This window comes from Hippopotamus amphibius, chromosome 1, assembly GCF_030028045.1.
Source record: "Hippopotamus amphibius kiboko isolate mHipAmp2 chromosome 1, mHipAmp2.hap2, whole genome shotgun sequence".
Lineage (NCBI taxonomy): Eukaryota > Metazoa > Chordata > Mammalia > Artiodactyla > Hippopotamidae > Hippopotamus > Hippopotamus amphibius.
In genome coordinates, this window is record NC_080186.1 from 131,939,052 (window position 1) to 131,960,201 (window position 21,150).

At 47.9% G+C, this 21,150-nt stretch overlaps 1 protein-coding gene across 6 annotated transcripts in view; it reads left to right on the forward strand.

Moving 5' to 3' along the window:
• The window catches only part of SH3PXD2B (SH3 and PX domains 2B), a 177,039-nt gene that overhangs the window by 60,597 nt on the left and 95,292 nt on the right, over nucleotides 1-21,150 (forward strand). For 5 of the 6 annotated variants that reach the window (XM_057729057.1, XM_057729063.1, XM_057729028.1 and 2 more), the window contains 4 exons: nucleotides 467-558; nucleotides 8,939-8,964; nucleotides 15,714-15,848; nucleotides 20,091-20,195. In XM_057729057.1, the coding sequence (XP_057585040.1) occupies nucleotides 467-558; nucleotides 8,939-8,964; nucleotides 15,714-15,848; nucleotides 20,091-20,195 (358 nt within the window). Of the gene's footprint in view, nucleotides 1-466; nucleotides 559-8,938; nucleotides 8,965-13,341; nucleotides 13,578-15,713; nucleotides 15,849-20,090; nucleotides 20,196-21,150 lie in introns of those variants that run through there. The other variant, XM_057729049.1, reaches the window with a different exon arrangement.

Consider the following 21,150-nt stretch of genomic DNA (forward strand, 5'->3'; position numbering starts at 1 on the left):
ATAGCAAAGTGATTCAGTTATACATATATATTATTTTTCATATTCTTTTCCATTGTGGTTTATTACAAGATATTGAATATAGTTCCCTGTGCTATACAGTAGGACCTGTTCACAGTTTATTGCTTTGTCTAAATATGTACATAATATTTGTCCAAATATGCCTGTAATATACATGTGTATGTACATACTGTGTCTGTGTCTGTGTGTGTGTGTGTATGTGTGTATGTGTGTGTGTGTGTGTGTGTGTGTGTTCGTTCCCCAAACCAGCAGTGGCAACATCACCAGGGAACTTGCTAGAATTGCACGTTCCCAGGCCCCACTCCAGACCTACTGAATCCGAAACTCTGGAGGTGGAGCCCAGACCCCAGGTGATCCAGATGCCTGCCTGAGTTTGAGGACTCCTGGTTTACGGCATTCCTGACACCCCTTCCCTTCCTTTGGGCTCACCTGTGTCTCTCTTCTCCAGGCCCTGATCCAGCTGCCCCCCTACATCTCTCAGTGTGATGAGGTGCTGCAGTTCTTTGAAACAAGACCTGAGGACCTGAATCCCCCCAAAGAGTAAGTTGGTTTGTGGATCTCCTTAGAGCACACTCTCACAGCCCTCCTTCCTGCCAGGCCGGCCAGCCCCAGGAGGAATGAGAGGAAAGCTAAGTAAAAATTAAACTAGATTCCATCAATGGACCCCCTGCCGGGCCTCGCTTCATGTAGCCTTCGCAGTGGCTGCAGGTAGCCATAGGTGAGTTCTGCAGGTGAAGAAAGCTGGCTGAGTACGCTCCTGAATTCCCAAACACCCTGCGCTTAACCCCCACACCTGAACAGCGGAGACAGGGAGCCCTCGAGGCGGGGACTGTGTGCCTTGTCCTCGAAGGTATATGTGCTCAGGACCATCAAGGATGTGAGTGAGTGAGACCCGCTCAAGGTCCCATCGCTAGTGAGTGACGGGGCCGGGGTTTGGTCTCGCTTCTCCCTGCAGCAGAGGCTGCGCTCCCAGATGTCAAGCAGCACATCTCCCCAGCCGCTCAATGTGCATCACACAGAATCTCAAGACCACCTGCCTGCCAGCCTTTACACACCAGGAGTTGATGGCACCAGCAGCCCTGCCAGCATGAAACACTGACATACGCCTGGTGCTTTTTTAAAAGCCCTTTTGGGGAGAGGCATCATAGGTGTCTGCAGGAAGAAGGGATCTGTCTAACAGAGAAATCGCAGTGGGGGAGGAGGCCACAGGCCACAGGTGCTGGGCTGTCCTGGGTCACAGGAGCAAGAGCTGGCAGGGTTGGGGGTCCACTGGGGCCCTGTCAGGAAGGGCTGAGAAGTGCCAGCCAGGCGCTGTTATGGGAGAAGTGTGAACTGCTCCTCTTAGTTCTGAGTGTAACTCACTCCCCAGAACGGCATTCATGACCCAGGCTTACATTAGTTCAACATTAGTGTGCTAAGCACTTTCTGTAGGTTGAGCTAGAAAGACTTATGTTGCTTTCTGAAAGTAAATCTGGTGAAGACACAAAGCTGACTTTTATTTTTTCTTTTTAATGTTTATTTTTTACTGGAGCAAAGTTGACTTACAAAATTGTCTTTGTTATAGGTGTAGGGAATCTCGTTGAGTGATACAGATACAGATATGTCTTCATCCTCCTTTTCTTTTTACTTTTAATTAATTAATTTTATTTCTGGCTGCGTTGGGTCTTCGTTGCTGCGTGCAGGCTTTCTCTAGTTGTGGCAAGCAGGGGCTACTCTTCGTTGTGGTACACAGGCTTCTCACTGTGGTGGCTTCTCTTTGTTGCAGAGCACAGGCTCTAGGCTTGCAGACTTCAGTAGTTGTGGCTCACGGGCTTAGTTGCTCCACAGTATGTGGGATCTTCCCAGACCAGGGCTCAGACCCGTATTCCCTGCATTGACAGGCGGATTATTAACCACTGTGCCACCAGGGAAGTCTAAACTTACTTTTTAAATAGACCGGTAAGGAGAAAGCAGCAAAGAGTTGTAACAAGTGAAATCAGGCCATTTATATAGATACATGCGGCAACATGCGGAATCAAGTTCAGAGGTCACACAGGGTGAGCTGATCGCTCAGGACTCATGGCTTAACTGCCACACAGGTGACAGACTTAACTTTTTGCAATCAACATATTGCAATAAATACCATTTCCTGTGACAAGCACGGAGTGAGTACAGCTTCTTAGAGCCAGCACACGGAAGCGTGGGATGGCGTTCTGTAAGGACCACAGTAAATCTTTTGAAACAGAACATCACAAGGGAATGCTTTGCCAACACGTGATTTTTTTTTAAAAGATACAGAATAAGTGTAAATCTGCTAATGGGCCCGCAGCCCATTCTGGCTAATATTTCTGTTCTTGGTGTCTTTAGCATTTGTGCCTGGTGAACATTCCCCAGCTTTTATGGACATAACAAGACACAGTGAAATATTCTCAAGGAATCTTTGTCTGCAGCGCTCCCAGGCAGTCAGGGTTAAACTGCCAACTCAGGCTTGTAGCTCCTGGCTTTGATTCTCATTTCTGGGTAAAGTGAAGCAAAGAATAGGGAGCTTAGCATGTTGTTTCCACTTCATTCTCTCATAAAACTGCCAGGTAGGAGTTATTCCCGTTTTACAGATGAGGAAGTTGAGGTTCAGAATAGTGAAAGAGATTGGCCCAAGGTCACACAGTTTGAAAGAGATGAGGTGAATCTTCTCCAGGTCTGCCTGAATCTTAACGTTAGCTCTGTGTGTGTGCCTCCTGCACAAGGGACAACCAGGCTTAAGAGAGGGAGTCTAGGTTTGCAATCGGGTATATCGAGGTTCAAATCCCGCCTCTACCATTTATGGGCTGTATAGCCTTGGCCTCAATTTCCCTCCTTGTAAATGGGAATAGCAGTGCACCTTACAGCTGCAGTAATGATGGAATGGCTGCCCCAAGTAAAAATTCCAGGAACCTGCCACGTGCTCAAAAAGTGGTGCCCCGTGATTTTTTCTCCTCTCTGGATACCCAGCCACAGCTGTTTTTACTCCCAGAGTTGTTCAAGATGTCCAGCTGATAGGCTTTCACAAGGAAGGTTGCTTGGCCACTTTTAAGCCAAGTGGTTCTAGGCAGGCTGCTCCTCACCTCTGCACCTGTCTCCTCCTCTCTCGTGGGATAGGTTTGATAGCACGTCTCTCACAGCTTTGCTTGGGAATCCAATGACAAAATGTGGAGAGAAGCACTTGGCCAGTGCTCCACAAACCTGACTCAGTGCCCACAGGCGGGAAGGGGGAACACCAGCCCCTGAGGGGCAGATCTGACCTGGGTGCGGGTTCCTTGAGCTGCAGGATTCAGCGATGTCTAGATTTTCTTCTGCCTCGTCTCAGCTTCCCAGAAATCTTAAATTGGAGGGGGGGGGGGGGTCACAGACCATTTGGAGAATCTAGTAAAAAGCTTTCTTCCTTCTCCTAAGAAAAGTGCCCCAGTCTCAGGAGGTCCTCAGCTGTGCCAAATTCCATTCAGAGACTTGAGGTTAAGAACCACCACTCAGGTGCCCCTTCTGAATATTAATGCATGGATGTCTTTGGCCTCCTGTCTGGCGAGGGCAAGTGAGTAGGTCCCCAGCCTCTGAGCAGGCATCGGCCCAGCTTATAGACAGAGATGGGAGAGAGCCAGGCCAGGGGCCAGCCTACTGTGCTTGAGAAGAGTCCGGGCATCTTCGTACAGGAAGGAAGAAGGACACTGGGGGACATGAGGTGGGAGCCAGCCCTCTAGAGGAGCCGGGATGTCGGGGAGGCCATGTGGGGGCTTTGTCGTGCTCTCTGGTGGCCACAGCACGACTTTCCCCACATGTTGACTGGCTTGGGCTTGTAGAAGGAACACAGGACTGGGAGTTCTAGACCCGGCCCTGTGCCCAGTCCCGAGTGCCAGCATTGTTCATCCATTCAGGAAATAGGCATTGAGGGCCTTCCGAGTGCCAGGCCCACGGGCTGGGCACGGGGGACACAGAGATGACATGGCAGATGCAGTCTGTGCCCGCAGGGAGCTTCCAGTCTGCTGGCCAGGCTGCCAGCTGTTCTGCCCAGGCAGAGCAATCCCCCCCCCTCCCCTTTCTGCGTTACTTACTTCATCTGTGAAATGGGACCACATCACCGGCCCCACCCACATCCTGGGGTTATTGGGAGACTGCAGTGAAATAATGGTGGGAGAATTAGGACATGATCTGCAGCTAATTTCTGGAGTGTGGGGGCTGAAATCATGGTGAGCCCGCCTGGGTACTATGTTTGATAATTCAAAAAATAGACCTTTTTCCCAGTTTCCTGGAGTTAGAGTTTTGTTCTTATACTTTTAAGGTGAATTCCATTTCCTCACTTTTTAAATGGGAATAATAGTACAGTCATCCCTCCTTACTGGCAAGGGGACTGGCTCCAGGACCCCCGACGGATACCAAAATCCATGGGTGCTCAAGTTCCTTATGTAAAATGGCACAGTATTTGCATATAATCTACACACATCCTCCCATATACTTTAAATCCTCTCTAGATTACTTATAATACCTGCTACAATATAAATGCTCTAGAAATAGTTGCCAGGCACACAGCAAATTTAAGTTTTGTTTTTTGGAACTTTCTGGAATTTTTTTCAAACATTTTCAATCCGAGGTTGGTTGAATCCATGGGTATGGGACCCACCATCATTGTGAGGCTTGAATCTATGTGTGTGAAGTGCTTAGTACAGTGCCTGGCACATAGTAGGTACCCAGTGTTCACATCTCCTTGGCTGCCAGGGCCAAGATGCTTGGGTTCTTGCAGTCTTTTATGAGATGGTAAAAGAAAAGCTAATTGGTCCGTTTGATTGTTATACATCACTGAAAGGAGTGGGTACCATGTGGAGATGCTTGTTCTCATGTGGGAGGACCAGAGTCTTTCCTCTTAGACCTTCCAGATGGCTCTCCCTTCCCCCACATCTCTGGGCAAAATCCAGCAAAGACACATTCAACCATTCAAGTGTGTTAATTCCTCAAACATTTCCCACAACTGCCATCCATACTGAAAGTCCAGAAAAACAAGCCCAATTCCTGCCTTTGGGGGCCTTATGGGCCATTGGGCCTTTTTTGAGCTAGAAAGAGTCAAGCTGGTTGGCATTAAAGTTAAAGAGTGAGAAGCTCTTGACTGCCGCTCTTGACTCATAGTTGGAAGGGGAAAATCTCTTTGCTTATTTTTTCTGTTGGTTTTACTGTTTTTGTTATTGATTTGTATAGGCTGTTTATTTAGTAAGGAATTAGCCTTTGCCATGTTTGTGGTAAATATTTGTTCCTTTTATCATGCATTTATATTTTGTTCCTGGATTTTATGATATACATAAGTTTTATATTTTTGTGGAGTCAAATCTGCTGCCAAATTTTTTGGTTGTGACTTCTTTCATTGGCTTTCAGGCTGAGAAGTTCAGTCACCATACATACACAAGATAGTTCCCTTAATTTTTTTCTAGTTGATTTATGGTTTGGGTTTTCTTTTAGTATTTAGTCATTAAATCAATTAGAATTCATTTCAACATTTGGCATGCGGTGAGAATCTAAAGTTTTTTCCTACAGTTAGAACCTTTTGACCAGCTAGAAGAAATCTTATTGTTCCATTTATTTAAAAACAAAAAATGAAAGGCCACAGCCTATAGTGTTTAATGATCATTTCCCTTTCTTCCTTCGGGAATAATACAAGAGAAAAATAGCGCCTGCTCTCAGGGGGGCCTCTATACTGGTGGGGAAGGGCCATGGAAACATGTGGCCTGTGCACGCACGTGCGCGCGTGCACACACACACACACAAATAGAACATGCACTAAAGATACAAAACAGCCTGGACTGTACCCCAAGAAAGCACAAAGAAATAGCTGAGATAAGCCAACCAGCATCCTGCTGGAATATATGTATTTAGTTCCAAGAGGCTTCCTGGAAGAAAAGGGAAGTTTCCAATCTCTTTGTTCCCTGCTGTGTGACCTTGGATAAGTGACTTGACTCCTCTGAGCTTCTCTTTCCTCATCAGTAAAGTGGGCATGGCTAGCCTTGCTCTCATCTTGGTTAGAAAATATCCTGCTCATAAAGGGTAGTGATAGTGTCAGGCACATGGCAGGTGCTTACCTAGTGATGCCTTCCTGTCCTGAAGGCAGACGTTGAAGGGAAAGGAAGGAAGAAAGAAAGTGAGGGAGGGAAAAAGAAAGGAAGTTGCTGAGAACCCAAAGCATGGCTTTGGGGCCACAACAGGCAGCCTCAGCTGGGCCTTGGTTGTTGCTTAAGGAGTAATGAATGGCGAGGGCAACGGCCCAGTGGGGTTGGTCCCTTTCAGGATTCTGATGCTCAGACCTGAGTTAGGGCTTCGGGGTGGAGATTGGGAGTGTTTCCCAGCAGTTTCTAAGGAAAGAAATTATGGGTTCCAAATGGTGCCCTTTGAGGAAGGTTTTTGCTGCCATGCCTGGGAAAACTCACCCTAAACCTGTCACACAGAGAAAATAACGTGCCTGCCTGAGCCCACACAGGCTGCTGCTTGAACCCGGGGGCCCCCTGTTGCCTCTCAGCCTCCTGCTCCAGCTAGCACAGCGAGTCAACTAGCGGGGGGTACACGGCAGGGCAGGAGCTGGGATTTCTGGTGTCCCGGACCATGGCTTAGCTCACAGCCTGGGTGGCAGCAGGGGGAGAGGGCTCTCTACGTGGAAGCAGACTTGAGATCTTTGCTGGTGTGTCCAGAGCCAACAGTTTCTCCCACAGGACAGTCCAGGGTGTGATCAGGAGCATGGGCTCCAGCCAGGCTTCCCCGTTTCTAGTCCTCGGAGAGGTGCCTCCCTTCTCTGGGCCTCAGTGTCTCCACCTGCCAAATGATGTAACCCTCAAGGGTTGTAATGTGAGGATTCTGTGGGTCAGTCCAAGTACAGCACTCTGACCAGGACCCCGTCCTCAGTGAGGCAGGAAGTGTGAGCTGGGATTTTCCACAGGCACCCTCGCCCTCCTCCACGAGGGCAGTGATGCTGAGCCTCACTGGGTAATGCCTGGCTGGAGGACATCTCCACTGACTGGCCTGCCCCAGCCCTGGGCCTGGCCCTGCTGCTCCTTCCAGACACAGGAGGGCGGCCCCAGGCCCCAGGGCTTGGCTTAGCACCCCCGACTCGCCATTCGCGGTTACACCGAAAGCATTATTACCTGGTGGTTACACACTCAGACTTTAAAATCAGACACTGAATAGACATGTCTCCAAAGAAGTTGCAGAAATGGCCAAGAAACATTCGAAAGGATGCTCAGCGTCCTTAGCCATCAGGAAATGCAAGTCCCAACCGCAGTGAGATACCGCTTTATACCCACTAGCATGGCTGGAAGTCAGAAAGACAGATAACAACACGTGTTGAGGATGTGGAGGAACTGGCACCTCCCTACATTGCGGGTGGGGGTGTATAGTCGTGCAGCCGCTGTGGAAGACAGCCTGGCAATTCCTCAGAAAGCTAAGCCTAGAGGCCATTTCTGTATCTATTACGTAGCAATTCCTATGTCTATAACCAAGAGAAATAAAAATATATGTCCACACAAAACTTGTGTACAAAGTTCATAAAAGCATTATTCATAATAGCCAAAAAGTGGAAGCAACCGAAATGCCCATTGGCTGATGAACAGATAAAATGTGGTTTATCCACACAGCGGGATGTTATTTAGCCATAAAATGGAACGAACACTGATACGTGCTACAACGTGAATGACCCTTGAAAACATGTTACGTGAAAGAAGCCTGTCACAAGAAGCCACTTATTATATGATTCCATTCATATTAAATGTCTAGAATACACAAATCCTTAGAGATAGCAAGCATGTGAGTAGTTGGCAAGGCCTGGGAGGAATGAGAATAGAGAGCAACTGCTAATGGGTACAGGGTTTCTTTTTGGAGTGATGAAAATTTTCTGCAGTGTGATGGTGGTGATGTTTGAACAACTTTGCAAGTATACTAAAAAAACAGTTAATTCTACACTTTAAAAAGGTGAAATTTATGGTATGTGAATTATATCTCAACTTTTTTAAAGGTAGATAGACCTGGGTTCAGAGACCCTGGCTGTGCTACTTGCAAGCTGTGTGACCTTGGGCAAGTTACATAACTTCTCTGTGCCTCATTTTCCTCATCTGTAAAATGGGCGTCAAGAGGGTACTTATTCCCTGGGGTTATTGTGAGTATTAAATGAGTGAACTAAAAGTACCTAGCAGGGTCCTGGCATAGGCTAATAGCATTTATTAGGAATTTAGTAGTAAGTATTAGCTAAGATTGCTGTCGCCACAATATCTATATCAATCCAACCATCATATCACCTCCCTTTACTTTTTATGACATCAGAAAGCTTTTTACTAATGGGATAACTTACTGAAAAAGTATATTGTAAAACCTGATTTGTAACATCGTGTTCATAATGCAGTTGTGTGTGTAAACTATGACATGATTGACAAGTGTACGGGAGCGATTACTCATTCTGCAGGGATTCTAACCCATAATAGTGACCTCTGTGTCACCATGAGGGAGATGCACTGGGTTCACTGCTACCCAGACGTCTCCCTGGTTTTAGTGTCTCCCACTCACCCACCGAGCACTTCCTGCTCCAGTTGTACAGCTCAGGGCACTGCTCAGAAGTGGGGCAAGGCCTCCACTGTGCCTGATAAGGTGAGCGTTGGGCTCAGTGCAGTATGGAACACCCTAACTCCTGTTTTCAGACTGTGTACCCACCCCCCACCCCCTGCCCATCAGCTCTTCCCCGGAGCACCAGAGCACTTATCAGGTAAAGGGAGAAAATGAAGAGGGCTTCTTTCTTTAAAGAGTCTGGGTCCCTGGGGCTGGCTGGGATTTTACACTCATTCACTGGAGATGTTGTGGGATGGAAAATCTCAGTTTCCTAACGGAATAACTCAGCAATACACAAAAGATACTGACTCATTACTCTTTCCCACCCTCATTCTTTCCTCTACAGGGAGCATGTTGGGAAAAAGAAATCTGGTAAGAATATTTTCCATTTTCTCCTATTCATTTAATGTTTAGCATAGATACTGCATGGGGGATACAGTGATGTGGATGGATGGATGGATGGATGGATGGATGGATGGATGGATGGATGCTGAAGGGCATTCGGGGTTTAGGGGACAGCACTCAGGCTGGGAGGTGCGAGTATGCAGTCGATTTGGGCCTGATCCATTCACCAGCCTCAGCGTCAGGCCTGGCTCTGCGCTTCCTTCAATCAGCCACTGATCAGGGCAGTGACAACTGCTCTTGCAGGCAGCTCCCTTACTCACTTCCACTCTCCCCACGGTCAGTTCTCTTCCTTCCTGATGCCCTTTCCATTCCCTGTACAGCACAACTCCTATGTCAAGATCATGGGAAAAGAGAAGGTGGGAATTTGAGTATGCACAGAGGAAAGACTGAGTTCTCACAGGCATGGGGTTGATAAGTTTAGATTCACAATCACCCAACTTTTCCTCCTGCAATCCAAGAACATCCTGCACATCTGCAAAGGCCCTAGCCCATACCACATCTGGAGCCAACATGGTCTTCAGAGCTTTCCAGAATTCTAAATCCTTTTACTTATCTAGAACTGCAGGAAGTTTGAGGGGGTCAATAAGGATGGGGGGAAGGGAGACCAAGCAGTGATCCCAAAAGTTGAAAAGGATGCCTTCTCTCATGGGCTTCCGTTTCCTCATCTGTAAAATGGGGATAAGGATAGTAATCTGCCTTGTAGGAGTTTTATAGGATTTATAATAATACATATAAAGCACTTAGAACAGTGCCTGACATGTTGTAAGAGATACATGTTTATGCTGTTTTTATGCTACTACTACTGTTAATTCAGAGCACACAGGTGTTCTTGTCCAGCATCGGTAGCAATTCCAGATTCAACAGCTCTGGTCCTTTTACTGCCCCCTGGGTACAAGGCCTGTGATCAGCTTTATGGGCCCCAAGGCCATCCCTGCAAGGGAGAGTGGAGAGGAACTGGATCTCTTTGCCTCAAGGTGTGGCATCTGGAATGAACTCCAGCCTTTTCCCAACCAGTCTGTTTACAGCTCTGCTTTCTAGCTTAATAGGTACTGGCCGGAGCCGTGGCATCCTGCTAAAGCTACAAATAGCCCTTGAGCCCTGAGGATAATGATATGTTTCTTAGAAAAGAGCAGAGAGGAGAAGAGAAGCAGACAGTCTTGGGCTGGTCACAGAGTTTCTGGCTTTGTGTGTGTGGAGACTTTCATGGAGTGGACGGGTGGGAGGGAGAGAGGAAAGAGACAGCTCTGCTCTGTGAAAACCAAAGTATTCGGTCAGAACAGGCTTGATGAGGGGACTGGTCTGGAAAAGAGAGAAGAAGCTCTAATTTGTGGTGACCATTGTTACATCATTCACATGCAATGATGGAGGACGGATTTATTTATAGTTCAACTGGGCGAAAGTAGCATCTTTCTTCATTCAGACCAAGAACCCATGCTGGGATTAACCTTATTTTTTTTATCTGACCTTTGAAAACTTCCTTTATGTTAGAACAGTCCTCCTTGATTAAATTCAAAAGGGATTTAAGGTTAACAGCCTAAGCCCTGAGATTTCTGTGCCAGAAATCTGAGTTGAAGAAGGCTTATCTCTCTCCAGAATTTCCCTGTCGTGGCTGGCTGGCTGGTTCCTGCAGACTTTGGCTAATGTGATCTCAAATTCTGCTCATTCTGCAGGAAAAAAACCTTCCCACCAAAATTTCACAGAGCATGTGATTATTTACAGAGCATCTTTTCTTCCTGATTTTTCTACCCTTTACTTATTGAAGTATGCTCTTGTTTACTGAGAATACTTTCAGTATAGACTGGCAGTATAGTGAATTTCTAGGAAGAAAGGCCTCTTTTATCATTACTCATCATTTTAAAAATTCAGGAACTACCACATGAAGGAAAAAAAAACATGCTCAAATAGGAAACTTCTCTGGTAGATGAAGCATTTTATCTTTTTGCAAATATTTTATGTTTGGGGATATTGGCATTTTGTTTGTTTTCTTTTCTTTTTGGTTTGTTTGTTTGTTTGTTTTTGGCCGTGCTGCATGGTATGCGAGATCTTATTTCCCCGACCAGGGATCAAACCCATGCCTCCTGCAGTGGAAGTGTGGAGTCTTAACCACTGGACCACCAGGGAAGTCCCAGAAATATTTTATAGCACTTCCTTAATGATAAAATCACCCTTCCACTGTCAAAGCTCCTCCTTTCTCCTGACCTTTTCCTCCTTTCTTATTCCCTGCTGGACCACAAGAGTGACATTTCTTATCTAGGAATACTTTGATTTCACACTTGTAGCTCCTAGAACTTAGTTCTATCTGCATCAGCTTTTAGGTACTGCAATTACTATGCATTATAGAGCCTGGTTGCAATATCACAGTGCACCAGTAGGTGTCTCCACCTAACACTTAAATGGCCTGTGTAGCCTAATTGGAGACGCCTAGTGGATCAAATGAATGGTGTTTTGATAAGTTGAGTGTTCTGGATAAAATGAAGGCAACCTGCCCTGGAAGAACTGGTGCTGAAAAAGCAACTCCAGGCGCTCTCTTCTGAGCCACTTAATGGCAGGAAACTATAGTCTAAAAGCTACTGTCACAGAAGAACAGGAAGGAGATGTAAGGCTCAGACCTGGCCCCTGAGCAAGTCTTGGCAGCAGTGCCAGCCCTGAGCCCTGTGCCAGCACCTGATGTGCTCGTGCCAGCCCAGAGTCCTCAGCCCTGCTCCCTGCCCTCCTTATTTCCTGGCTGCATGTCTCATTCACAGTGAGTCCCACGATTCCCTGATGCTGTCACTGCTCATAGTTAACCCAAAGCGGTTGGCAGCCTGGTTAGGAGAGCTGGTGCAGAAATAAATAGAGCAGCCCATTGATAAGAGTCCTGGAAATGGTATGCGGTACAGCTGGGCCACCATCACTTGTTAAAACTGGGTAGCAACAATTGAAACTTTTGGACAGAGTAACCTGATTTAACTGGACCCTATTACAGGCAAGAAGGAGTCGTCTTTGGTTGCTCATAAGATGGAGAAGGGCCTGCCAGTAACTTAGCACTGTGTATTCTCAAGAGGAGGCCTGAGCCGTGTAGGACAGGACGCGTTTCTAGATGTCTCCGTTCATCCGCTGTTCATTCACACCACAGATGTTCATTGAGCATCTGTGCTGAGTGAACAAGACAGACACGGTTATTCATTCAGTGTTTATTAAACACCTACTGTGTGCCTGACAGTGTTCTAGGTTCCCAGGGAATGCGTAGGGTGTTTCCCCCATGGGAACACCATGTAGGCAGTAACCTCACAGTCTGGTATAAAAGACAGATGTGTAAACAAAATAAAATGTTACAAGTGCTGTGAGAGAAGGCATTTGAACGTCTCCCTAAGGTTGGAAGTCATTTAAAGCTGTTTTAAAATATTCATTCTTTCATTCAAATATTTATTGAGCCTTTGTAGATACCATTCATGTTCTAGGCAGAGCTTGGCAAATGTGTTTTCTCTAAAGGGCCAGATAGTAAATGTTTTAGGCTTTGCACATACAGACTCTGTCACTAATAATAATTTTTTGTTTCCTCTTCCTTTCATTCTCCTTCTTACTCTTTACAAATCTTTAAAAGTATAAAAACACATTCTTAGCTCTGCTTGCACAAAAATGGACCATTTTTGTGACTTCTGAGCAAGCTCTCTGGCTGCAATAAGGACAGGCTGGAAGGACAGGACGGAGACCAATCACAGGGTGCCCCGCCTCTACACCCCTGGCCTCAAGAAGCCTTTCTCAGACCCTGGTGCAAAGGATGTGGCTTAGTGAGGGTCTGGGTGAAGCGAGGTGATGGAGCGCTGCTAGCAAGAGGGTGCTCCCACATGAGACCCGTGGCTCTGTGGGAGGGAGTCCTGACGCCTGCCACAAGGGGCAGCAGAGAATCCCCAAGCATGAGCACAGACCCCTCCTGGCCCCTCCAGCCCGCTGTCGCCTGCCTGGAAGACCTGGGCTGTCTCTGAACACTGATCCAGGCGGCAGGCTCAGCTTCCAGCCTGACAGTGAAGTGGGCGCTTCTCTCCTCTCTCCAGTTGACTGTCTCCAGTTGAGGCACAGGGAAGCATGGTTACCTGGATGTGGCCCACGTGAGGTTAACACGGAAGGGCAGATACATTCCTGGGGTTTTGAGCCCTGGGGCAGGCTATATTTTGGGGTAAAAACTGTGGACCCCAGTCTCTACCTATTGCCGTCACTGAAGAATGTGTCCCCAGCTCACAGTGACCGGGACAGGTAGCCAAGAGCCTCCAGCAAGCCAGCGTGTGCTTCAGTCATTCACAGGAGAGTACGTCTTAGGAGCGAGCACAGTGCCGGGGGTTAAGGAGACCATCCAGAGATCGCTGTCTAGATGGGCAGCAGGGAGGGGCAGCGACCAGCCTGCTCTAGGGCCACTGAAAGGTGTAACCATTCAAGTGGCTGGGCTGGCTCGGGCAGTCTGTCATGCTTGATGCTGGGAGGAGGTCGGCTCTGCAGCGTGACCTGGTGGGAGGTGACAGAGGAGGAGAACACTGGCAGTAGTGAAAAGAATCCTGAGAGCTGCAAAGACAGAAGACTTGGGAGCGGTCATGGGGACGCACGGGGTAGGAGAGCAAGACCTCAGTCTACCCTTCCTTCCTATCATCTTTTGTTTCTTCACCTGCTGCCACCAGGTGGACCTGGTTCAGATCTGGCTTTGTTACCAGCCAGCTGCGGGATCCAAGGCAAGTCACCTGATATCTCTGAGCCTATTTTCTCATCTATAAAATGGGGGTAGTACTACCCACCTTCCAGGGCAGCTGTGTCGAGATAGTTTCTATACAGTGTGTAGCCTGTGATATGCATTTACATGAGGCTACTCCCTTCCCAATCTTTTTCTGAACCTTCATCCCACGTCTTCCATCTCTTTTTTTCCCCTCTTTCTCTGTTCTCATGCTTTCTCCACCCAGGGTGCAAGTGGCAAGGTTGCCCTGGGGCCCTCCCATTTCCCTCCATTACTCTCTGCCTGGGAGGGTGAATGGCCAGAACATGGTCACAGAGCCAAGAAGCAGTGACCCTTCACCCAGCTGCAATGCCCTGCTCTGGTTTTCCTCATCAGAAATACAGAGTGCATGGTTCTAACAAAGGGCTTTTGTGCTGCTTCTGGATGCCAGAGGCTGGGGTGCAATGGTATGCTGGTATATACTTCACAACCAGCTCTCTGATGGGAAGCCCTGCTTTGTAGCATTTGCCAATTTCCATGGTGTAAATGCCCCCCCATGGCCAATTTCAGTAAGACACCACCCAACAGAGTTGGGTACAGATGTACAAAATTTGTTCAGTATGGGTGTATTTGGACACAGTAATGTATAAGTGGATATTTCAGTGGTTTATGGAAACAACAGAAGGTAATACTTGGAATCAGGACTTTTAGACAGCCAGGGCCCATTGGCCACAAAAGCCAGGCTGCCCTCCCACCACATTCAGCCTGCTGCTCTAAAAGTGCTGTCCCCTCTCTTTGGAGTGTCTGAACTGAGATGTCGCTTTACATCACCCATATGCTGTGATATCTTTTCATTTATTTATCAGATATGTCTTAGTACTTAAGTACTTAACAAGATATGTCTTAGTACTTAACCAGGGCCGCACAGCACTGTACCCTATGGACATGGCCTCCCCAGGGGCGCCTCTCCCCAAATGCCCCTGCCCTGGTCCAAAGCCACCATCCTCTCTTGTCTGCAAACACCACATCCTCCATCTGGTCTCCTGCTTTTTTCTTGCCAGGCTCTAATTCAGTCTCCATGTGGCAGCCAGAATTGTCTTTTTAAAGATATAAATCTTGTCATTCCCTTCTTAAAGCCCTTTAGTGGCTTCTACTTCAAGGTTTAAAGAAATCCACCCTTCTTCCCTTGGCCCAGCATGGCCTGCCTGCTCTGGCCCATGGCTGCCAGGGTGATCTCACACGGGACTGCCTTCTCACTCCTGGACTCCAGCCACCTCCTTCCAGTTCCTAGACGGCTCCAGGCCCTTCCCCGTCCCACAGTCTGCCTGCAGCACTCCACTCCTCATGCCTCCTTGCCGCAGAGCTCATTGTTTTATGTCACCTCCTTAGAGGGGTCTTGCTGACTGCTCCACTTAATGTAGCATCCTTTTCCCGCTCATTCCTTGTCTGGCGTTCTGGTTGTTTCCAGCAATGCGTCAATCAGAAACTAGTATTATCCTGTATACTTAGTGATCATATATACGTGTGTGTGTGTCTCTCTCCCCAACTAGACTGAGCTACTTGAGGCTGGGAGTCATGTCTGTTTCTTTCAGTTTAGTAGATGAATGATTTTTGGATGGGTGGATGGATGGATGGATGGATGCCAATGGATGAACAGACGGGTGGGTGTTTGGTTGGATGGGTGATGAACGGTGTTTAGTTGGGTGGACAATGATGGGTGAGTAATGGCAGATGGATGAATGCGTGGATAGATATGAATGAATGAACTTTCCCACTAGGCTGTCAGCTTCTTCAGGGCATGTAGCATATCTTAATCAACTCTGAACCCTCAGTGCCTAGCACAGTGCATGTGCAAGGACAGGCACTTGGTAAATTTTGGTGGTTGAGCAAATGAATGAAAGAATCAGTGGATGAGGTGACCCTGAGACAAACCCTGTCACAGCTTCTTTCTCTGTTTGGAATGTCCTCCTGACCCACCCTACCCCCTGGCTCCTGTTCCTTCACACATGTGTGGTGTGATGGCATCTTGTATCCCCAGGGGGTGACCTGACCGCAGTGGACCCCATGGTCCTGGAGCAGTATGTGGTGGTGGCAGACTACCAGAAGCAGGAGAGCTCAGAGATCAGCCTCAGCGTGGGGCAAGTGGTGGACATCATCGAGAAGAACGAGTCAGGTAGGGGACCTAGACCACCTCCCTTCCCCCCTCCACTGTCACCAAGCCTCTGGGACAGGAAACACTTGGGAGTGCAGAAACTGAAATAGCCAATCCAGGCTGGTCAGTTTCCATGGATCTGGTGGATGGCCTCCGAGAGAGCTGGCCCTGCCCTGTTTGATCACAGTGCTTGAGTACCCCGCCTGGCCACAGCTCACCAGCATCCTGTTGGGTCACATGTTACCGGCTTGTCCTGAGATTCACATTTTATGAACATTCCTTCTGGTTTCAAAGCACTTGGAGACACAGTCCAGCATTCCACTGGAAATTTGCCCTGTTGATTTGCCTTTGGCTCCCATAGGAGTCCTCGTGCAGCTTCTGTCAGCTGTGGGCTCTGGTGGCATGGACACACTGCCCCAGCCCACCGGCCATCACATGCAGGCAGACCTAGGAGATACTGCGTGTTTGGTTCCAGACCACCGCAATAAAGCGAGTCACATGAATTTTTTGGTTTACCAGTGCAAAAAAAAGCTATGTTTATATTATACTGTCGTCTATTAAGTATGCAATAGCTTTATGTCAAAAAAAAACAGAAAACAATGTACATACCTTAATTTAAAAGTACTTTATTGCTAAAAAAAATGCTAACCATCATCTGAGCCTCCAGCGAGACGTAATCTTTTTGCAGTAGAAACGTCAAAGATCACTGCTCACTGTAACAAGTATAAGAAGAATGAAAAAGGTTGAAATATTGAGAGAATTACCAAAACGTGACACAGAGACACCAAGTGAGCAAATGCTACAGGAAAAATTACACCAATAGACTTGCTCGATGCAGGGTTGCTACAAACCTCCAATTTGTAAAAAACACATATCCCTGAAGTGCAATAAAGCAAAGCACAGTAAAATAAGGTCTGCCTGTACACTGGCCGGAACAGAATGTGATGTGATTGCGACACTTGGCCTGCGTTTCCACCTCAACTCCGCATTTCACAGCCATCCAGGTTGCTTCATCAAGGGGGATGTTTCAAGGCTTATATGAGGCAGTACCTAGAGAGTGCCTAAGCCTGTGTGTGGCAGACCGTAAATGCTCAAAACTGTGAGTTTCCTTCCCTTTTGCCTTCTTTAGCCACAATAGGGCATTGGTACTATTGAAGACAGAGAGCAAGGAGCAGGGGATGAGTGGATCCTCTCCAGGAAAAAGTGGCATAAACCCCTGCTGGCTTTGCTGTGGCTAAAGTGTGACATTGGCTGGTGATGCTAGTGGGCCGGTCTCTGTGATACCCCAGTGGCTGGTTAAGGTCCAGCAAACAGGGGGAAGATCGTTTCCAGCGGCCTCTGGAGCATGTTCCCATTCATCAGGAGACGAGCGTTAGCCAACCAAAACTCCTCAGTTACTCAACACAGCAGCTGTTATTCCTGTTTCACAGCTGAAGACACCAAGACTCCAAGTGACTCGGTCACTCACCCAAGATCTTATGACAGGTTGCCGAGCTGGAATTCCTAACCAATTCCAACTGGCCCCAAGGCCATGTGACGTTCTAATTCCTGGAAGTGAGTATAGGCAGTTTGTGGGTGTGACCGGGATGCTCTGTGGGGGCTGAAGAAGGGAGCTCCCACCCCCTTTTTTTAATTTATTTATTTGGCTGTGTCGGTTCTTAGTTGTAGCATGCGAGATTGTTGTTGTAGCTTACGGGCTTCTCTCTAGTAATGTGGGCTCTAGAGCACATGTGCTCAGTAGTTGTGGCCCACAGGCTCTCTCATTGTGGCGTGTGGGCTCTAGAGTACATGCACTCAGTAGTTGTGGCCCGCAGGCTCTCTCCTTGTGGTATGTGGGCTCTAGAGCCCATGTGCTCAGTAGTTGTGGCCCACAGGCTCTTTAGTTGCGGCATGTGGGCTCTAGAGTATGCCAGCTTAGTTGCCCCACAGCATGTGGATTCCTAGTTCGCCGACCAGGGATCGAACCTGCATCCTCTGCATTGGAAGGTGGATTCTTAACCACTGGACCACCAGGGAAGTCCCCTCAACATTTGTTTTTAATTACATTTTACTTACCCAAGTAATATATGCATACATTCTTCTTGAAACATTAATGATAAGTTAAAATCTATCTTTTTCCACTAGCTTCATGCCTAGTCCCCTTTCCAAACCCAGATGGCCCTTCTTTCAGTTTGGGGTGAACGCTTCTTGATAATTGTACACACACATGTGTATAAGTATGTGTATATGTGTGTGTACAGATATGTGTACAGGTATATATGTATGTACACAGAGTGTACACATTTGTACACATGTGTATGTATACATATATGTGCACACATGTACATGTATATAACTATATGTACACACGTGCGTACAGATATTTCACACATGTATATATAATTTTATAGGTTTTTTAACCCCAGTGGTGTATCATTCTATACATTTTGACCTGCAACATGCTTTTCCTTAAGTCAACATTAACTCTTCTTATTCTTTTAACATCTGCATACTGTTTGAAAACCTGGCATACTATAAGCCCTACCTTCCTCTAGTATGAACAGTATATCTGTGTGCACACTGGTGAGTATTTCCTTAGGTTAGATACAGAAGACTGCTGGACCGTAAGATACATATACTTTAAATGTTAAGATACAGCCAAATGACCTGCTTCCAAACTGTGGCCAAACCAGTCTACTCTCCCTCCCACAATGCATGAGGCCTTAGTGCCGGTAGTGAAGAGCTGAGGCTGCGAAGCCAGACGGCCTGGGTCTGAATCCGAGCTCTGCCGCTTTCTTTGGGACCTTGGTCAAGTCACTGCCCCTCTCTGAGCTCGGCTTCCCCATCTGTAAAATGGGGCAGTAATAGAACGCAACTCACAGGCTGCTGTGACGACCCAGCCAGTCAGCAGTAGACGTGAAGCACTGAGACAGTCTGGCACGTCTTTGCTGTCCTTGCTGTTGTGACACGTTCCTTAACCCCACAGAGATACCCACAAATAGGACTCCTTAGGAAGGCCTGTATGGCATATTTTCTGATTTTCCACAGGTTTACCAACCCCATTTATCTCACACACACACACACACACACACACACACACACACTTCCCAGCCACCAAAATGTGTATTTTAAAAGGTGCACCCAGTCCAGTAAAGCAAAAGGTGGCTTCTACTTCAGGGAGCTCAAAAGCAAAGACCAGGAGGCTAGTTCAGAGTCTGCTCCTTCCTTCTTTTCTCCTTTGGGGTCTCCAGGGCCTGGAGGTTTGCGATCTTGGGGAGTGGATCCTATTTTTCTGTTTGTGCTGTGCAGAGCCAGTTGGGCCCTGTGTTAATTTCCTATGGCTGCCATCATAAATTACCACAAACTTAGTGACAACGCAAATTTATCATCATATGGTTCTAGAGGTTAGAAGTCCACAGTGGGTCCCACTGGACTAAGATAAAGGCACTGTCGGGGCTGCGCCCTCTTCTGCAGGTTCTGGATAGGATTCCATCCCTTGACTCGTGGCCCCGTCTGTGTGCGGAGCCGGCAGTGTTGCCCCTCCCAGGGCCTTTCTTCCTTACCCAAATCCCCCTGACTCTCCTTCTGCCTCAGTTGTGATTCCATTGGGCCCACCCAGGGGAGCCAGGATAACCTCCTATTAGTTCAGCTGAAAAGCAGCCTGAATCCCGTCTGCAACCTCCATTCTAACTCTTTGCCATGTGACTCGTTACTCGGCCTCCCGCAGGCTCCGTGAGAGCCCTTTCTCTACAGAGGGAGGGCCTGAGTCTGAGGGAGCAGCCTCTCTGACTGTTACATCTGCAGCCACATTTACCTTGACATGAACAGATGCAAAATCAGTGTCTTAGATAAGTTATCCGGGCAGTGGTTTCAAGGTCAGAGAGCCCTGGGTGTGGGTCCCAGCTCAGCCATAAGCCGTGTGAGCTTGGACAGGTCTTACCGCTTGGACCCTCAATGTCCTTGTCTGTGTGGTGCGGATGATAATGTGAAGACGACGTAAGATAATGCAGGTAAAATAATTAGTGCCTTGCACACCTTAGTGAAGGTAGCTACGGTCTTTACCCTCATCCTTTAGGACCACTTCTCTCCCCACCCCCACCCCTGACTCCCCTCCGCAGCCCTGTCCCAGGTTCAAGAGCGGGTTGTGTTCCACTAAGAAGACGGTGACTTTTCAGCCTTACCCTGAGCGCTGACTCATGTAGGGGCTGAATCTGTTATTATATTCTGATGCCCGGGCCTCACACCTGACCCAACTGACATCAGTCTGCGCTCTCGTTTTCCCAGGCTGGTGGTTCGTCAGCACCGCGGAAGAGCAAGGCTGGGTCCCCGCCACCTGCCTCGAAGGGCAGGACGGTGTGCAGGACGAGGTTTCCCTGCAGCCGGAAGAAGGTAGGAAGGAGCCGGGGCCTCGGGCTTGCTGGAACTCCTGTGCTGCTGGCCATCACCCCCGTGGGGGCCTCTTCACCCAGTCCCTTCCCTTCAGCCTCTGCCTCCCAGTCTCAGCGGCTCACTGGCTCAGGCGCTGTAGCCTGTGCACATGAAGCCAGGCCCTGGGCTTGGGGCAGGGTAAGCTCGCCCTTTCTTAAGGGCCTTGGGGAGCCATCCCAGGGGAGCCTGGCTGGAGCTGGGGCCCAATACCTCCATGGGACCTCAGGGAGCCCAGCCAGCTCGTTGTCAGCACCTCACTCCTCCTCCCTTGGATTATTCTGATGGCCAAGGTGCTGGGGCTGCTTCCAGCTCATCTACAAGACATCTGAAGCCATCCATAAAGATCTCCGCTTTTTCTGCTTTCTGTGTTGGTTTAACGGCCCTGCCTGGTTATCAGGATCAGAGCTGACCCTCTCCACTCACCCATACACACTTGTTTCCCACAGAACTTTCCCTATAGGTATCCTAAAGCATGGTTCCCGCTGTGTCAGAAATCCCAAGGCCCAGTCAACTCCCCTTTCCCCCCAGAAGCATTCCTAAATCTAGAGTATGAGTTTACTTTAGCTAATAAACAGAAGGGTTTTGGAGTCAGACATGAATTTGACTCTCACCACTGAATTTGAATTTGTACCACTTACTGGCTGAGTGATCTTGGGCCAGCAACTTAACCTTTCTAATGCCTCAGCCACCTCCTCTAAAAATGGAAGTGATGATATCTACGTCATGGGATTTTTTTTTTTAATTAAATGAGAGCCCACATGCAAAGCACTTGGCAAAGAACCTAAAGCAATAAATAACTAGGAACAGTTATTATCATAGAGCTATGCCTTACCTAGGGTTGAATATTTGGGGCTTTTAGTTGTCTGTTTTTAGAAAACACAAAGCCACTTGAGTATGTATTTAACAGAAAAGAGTG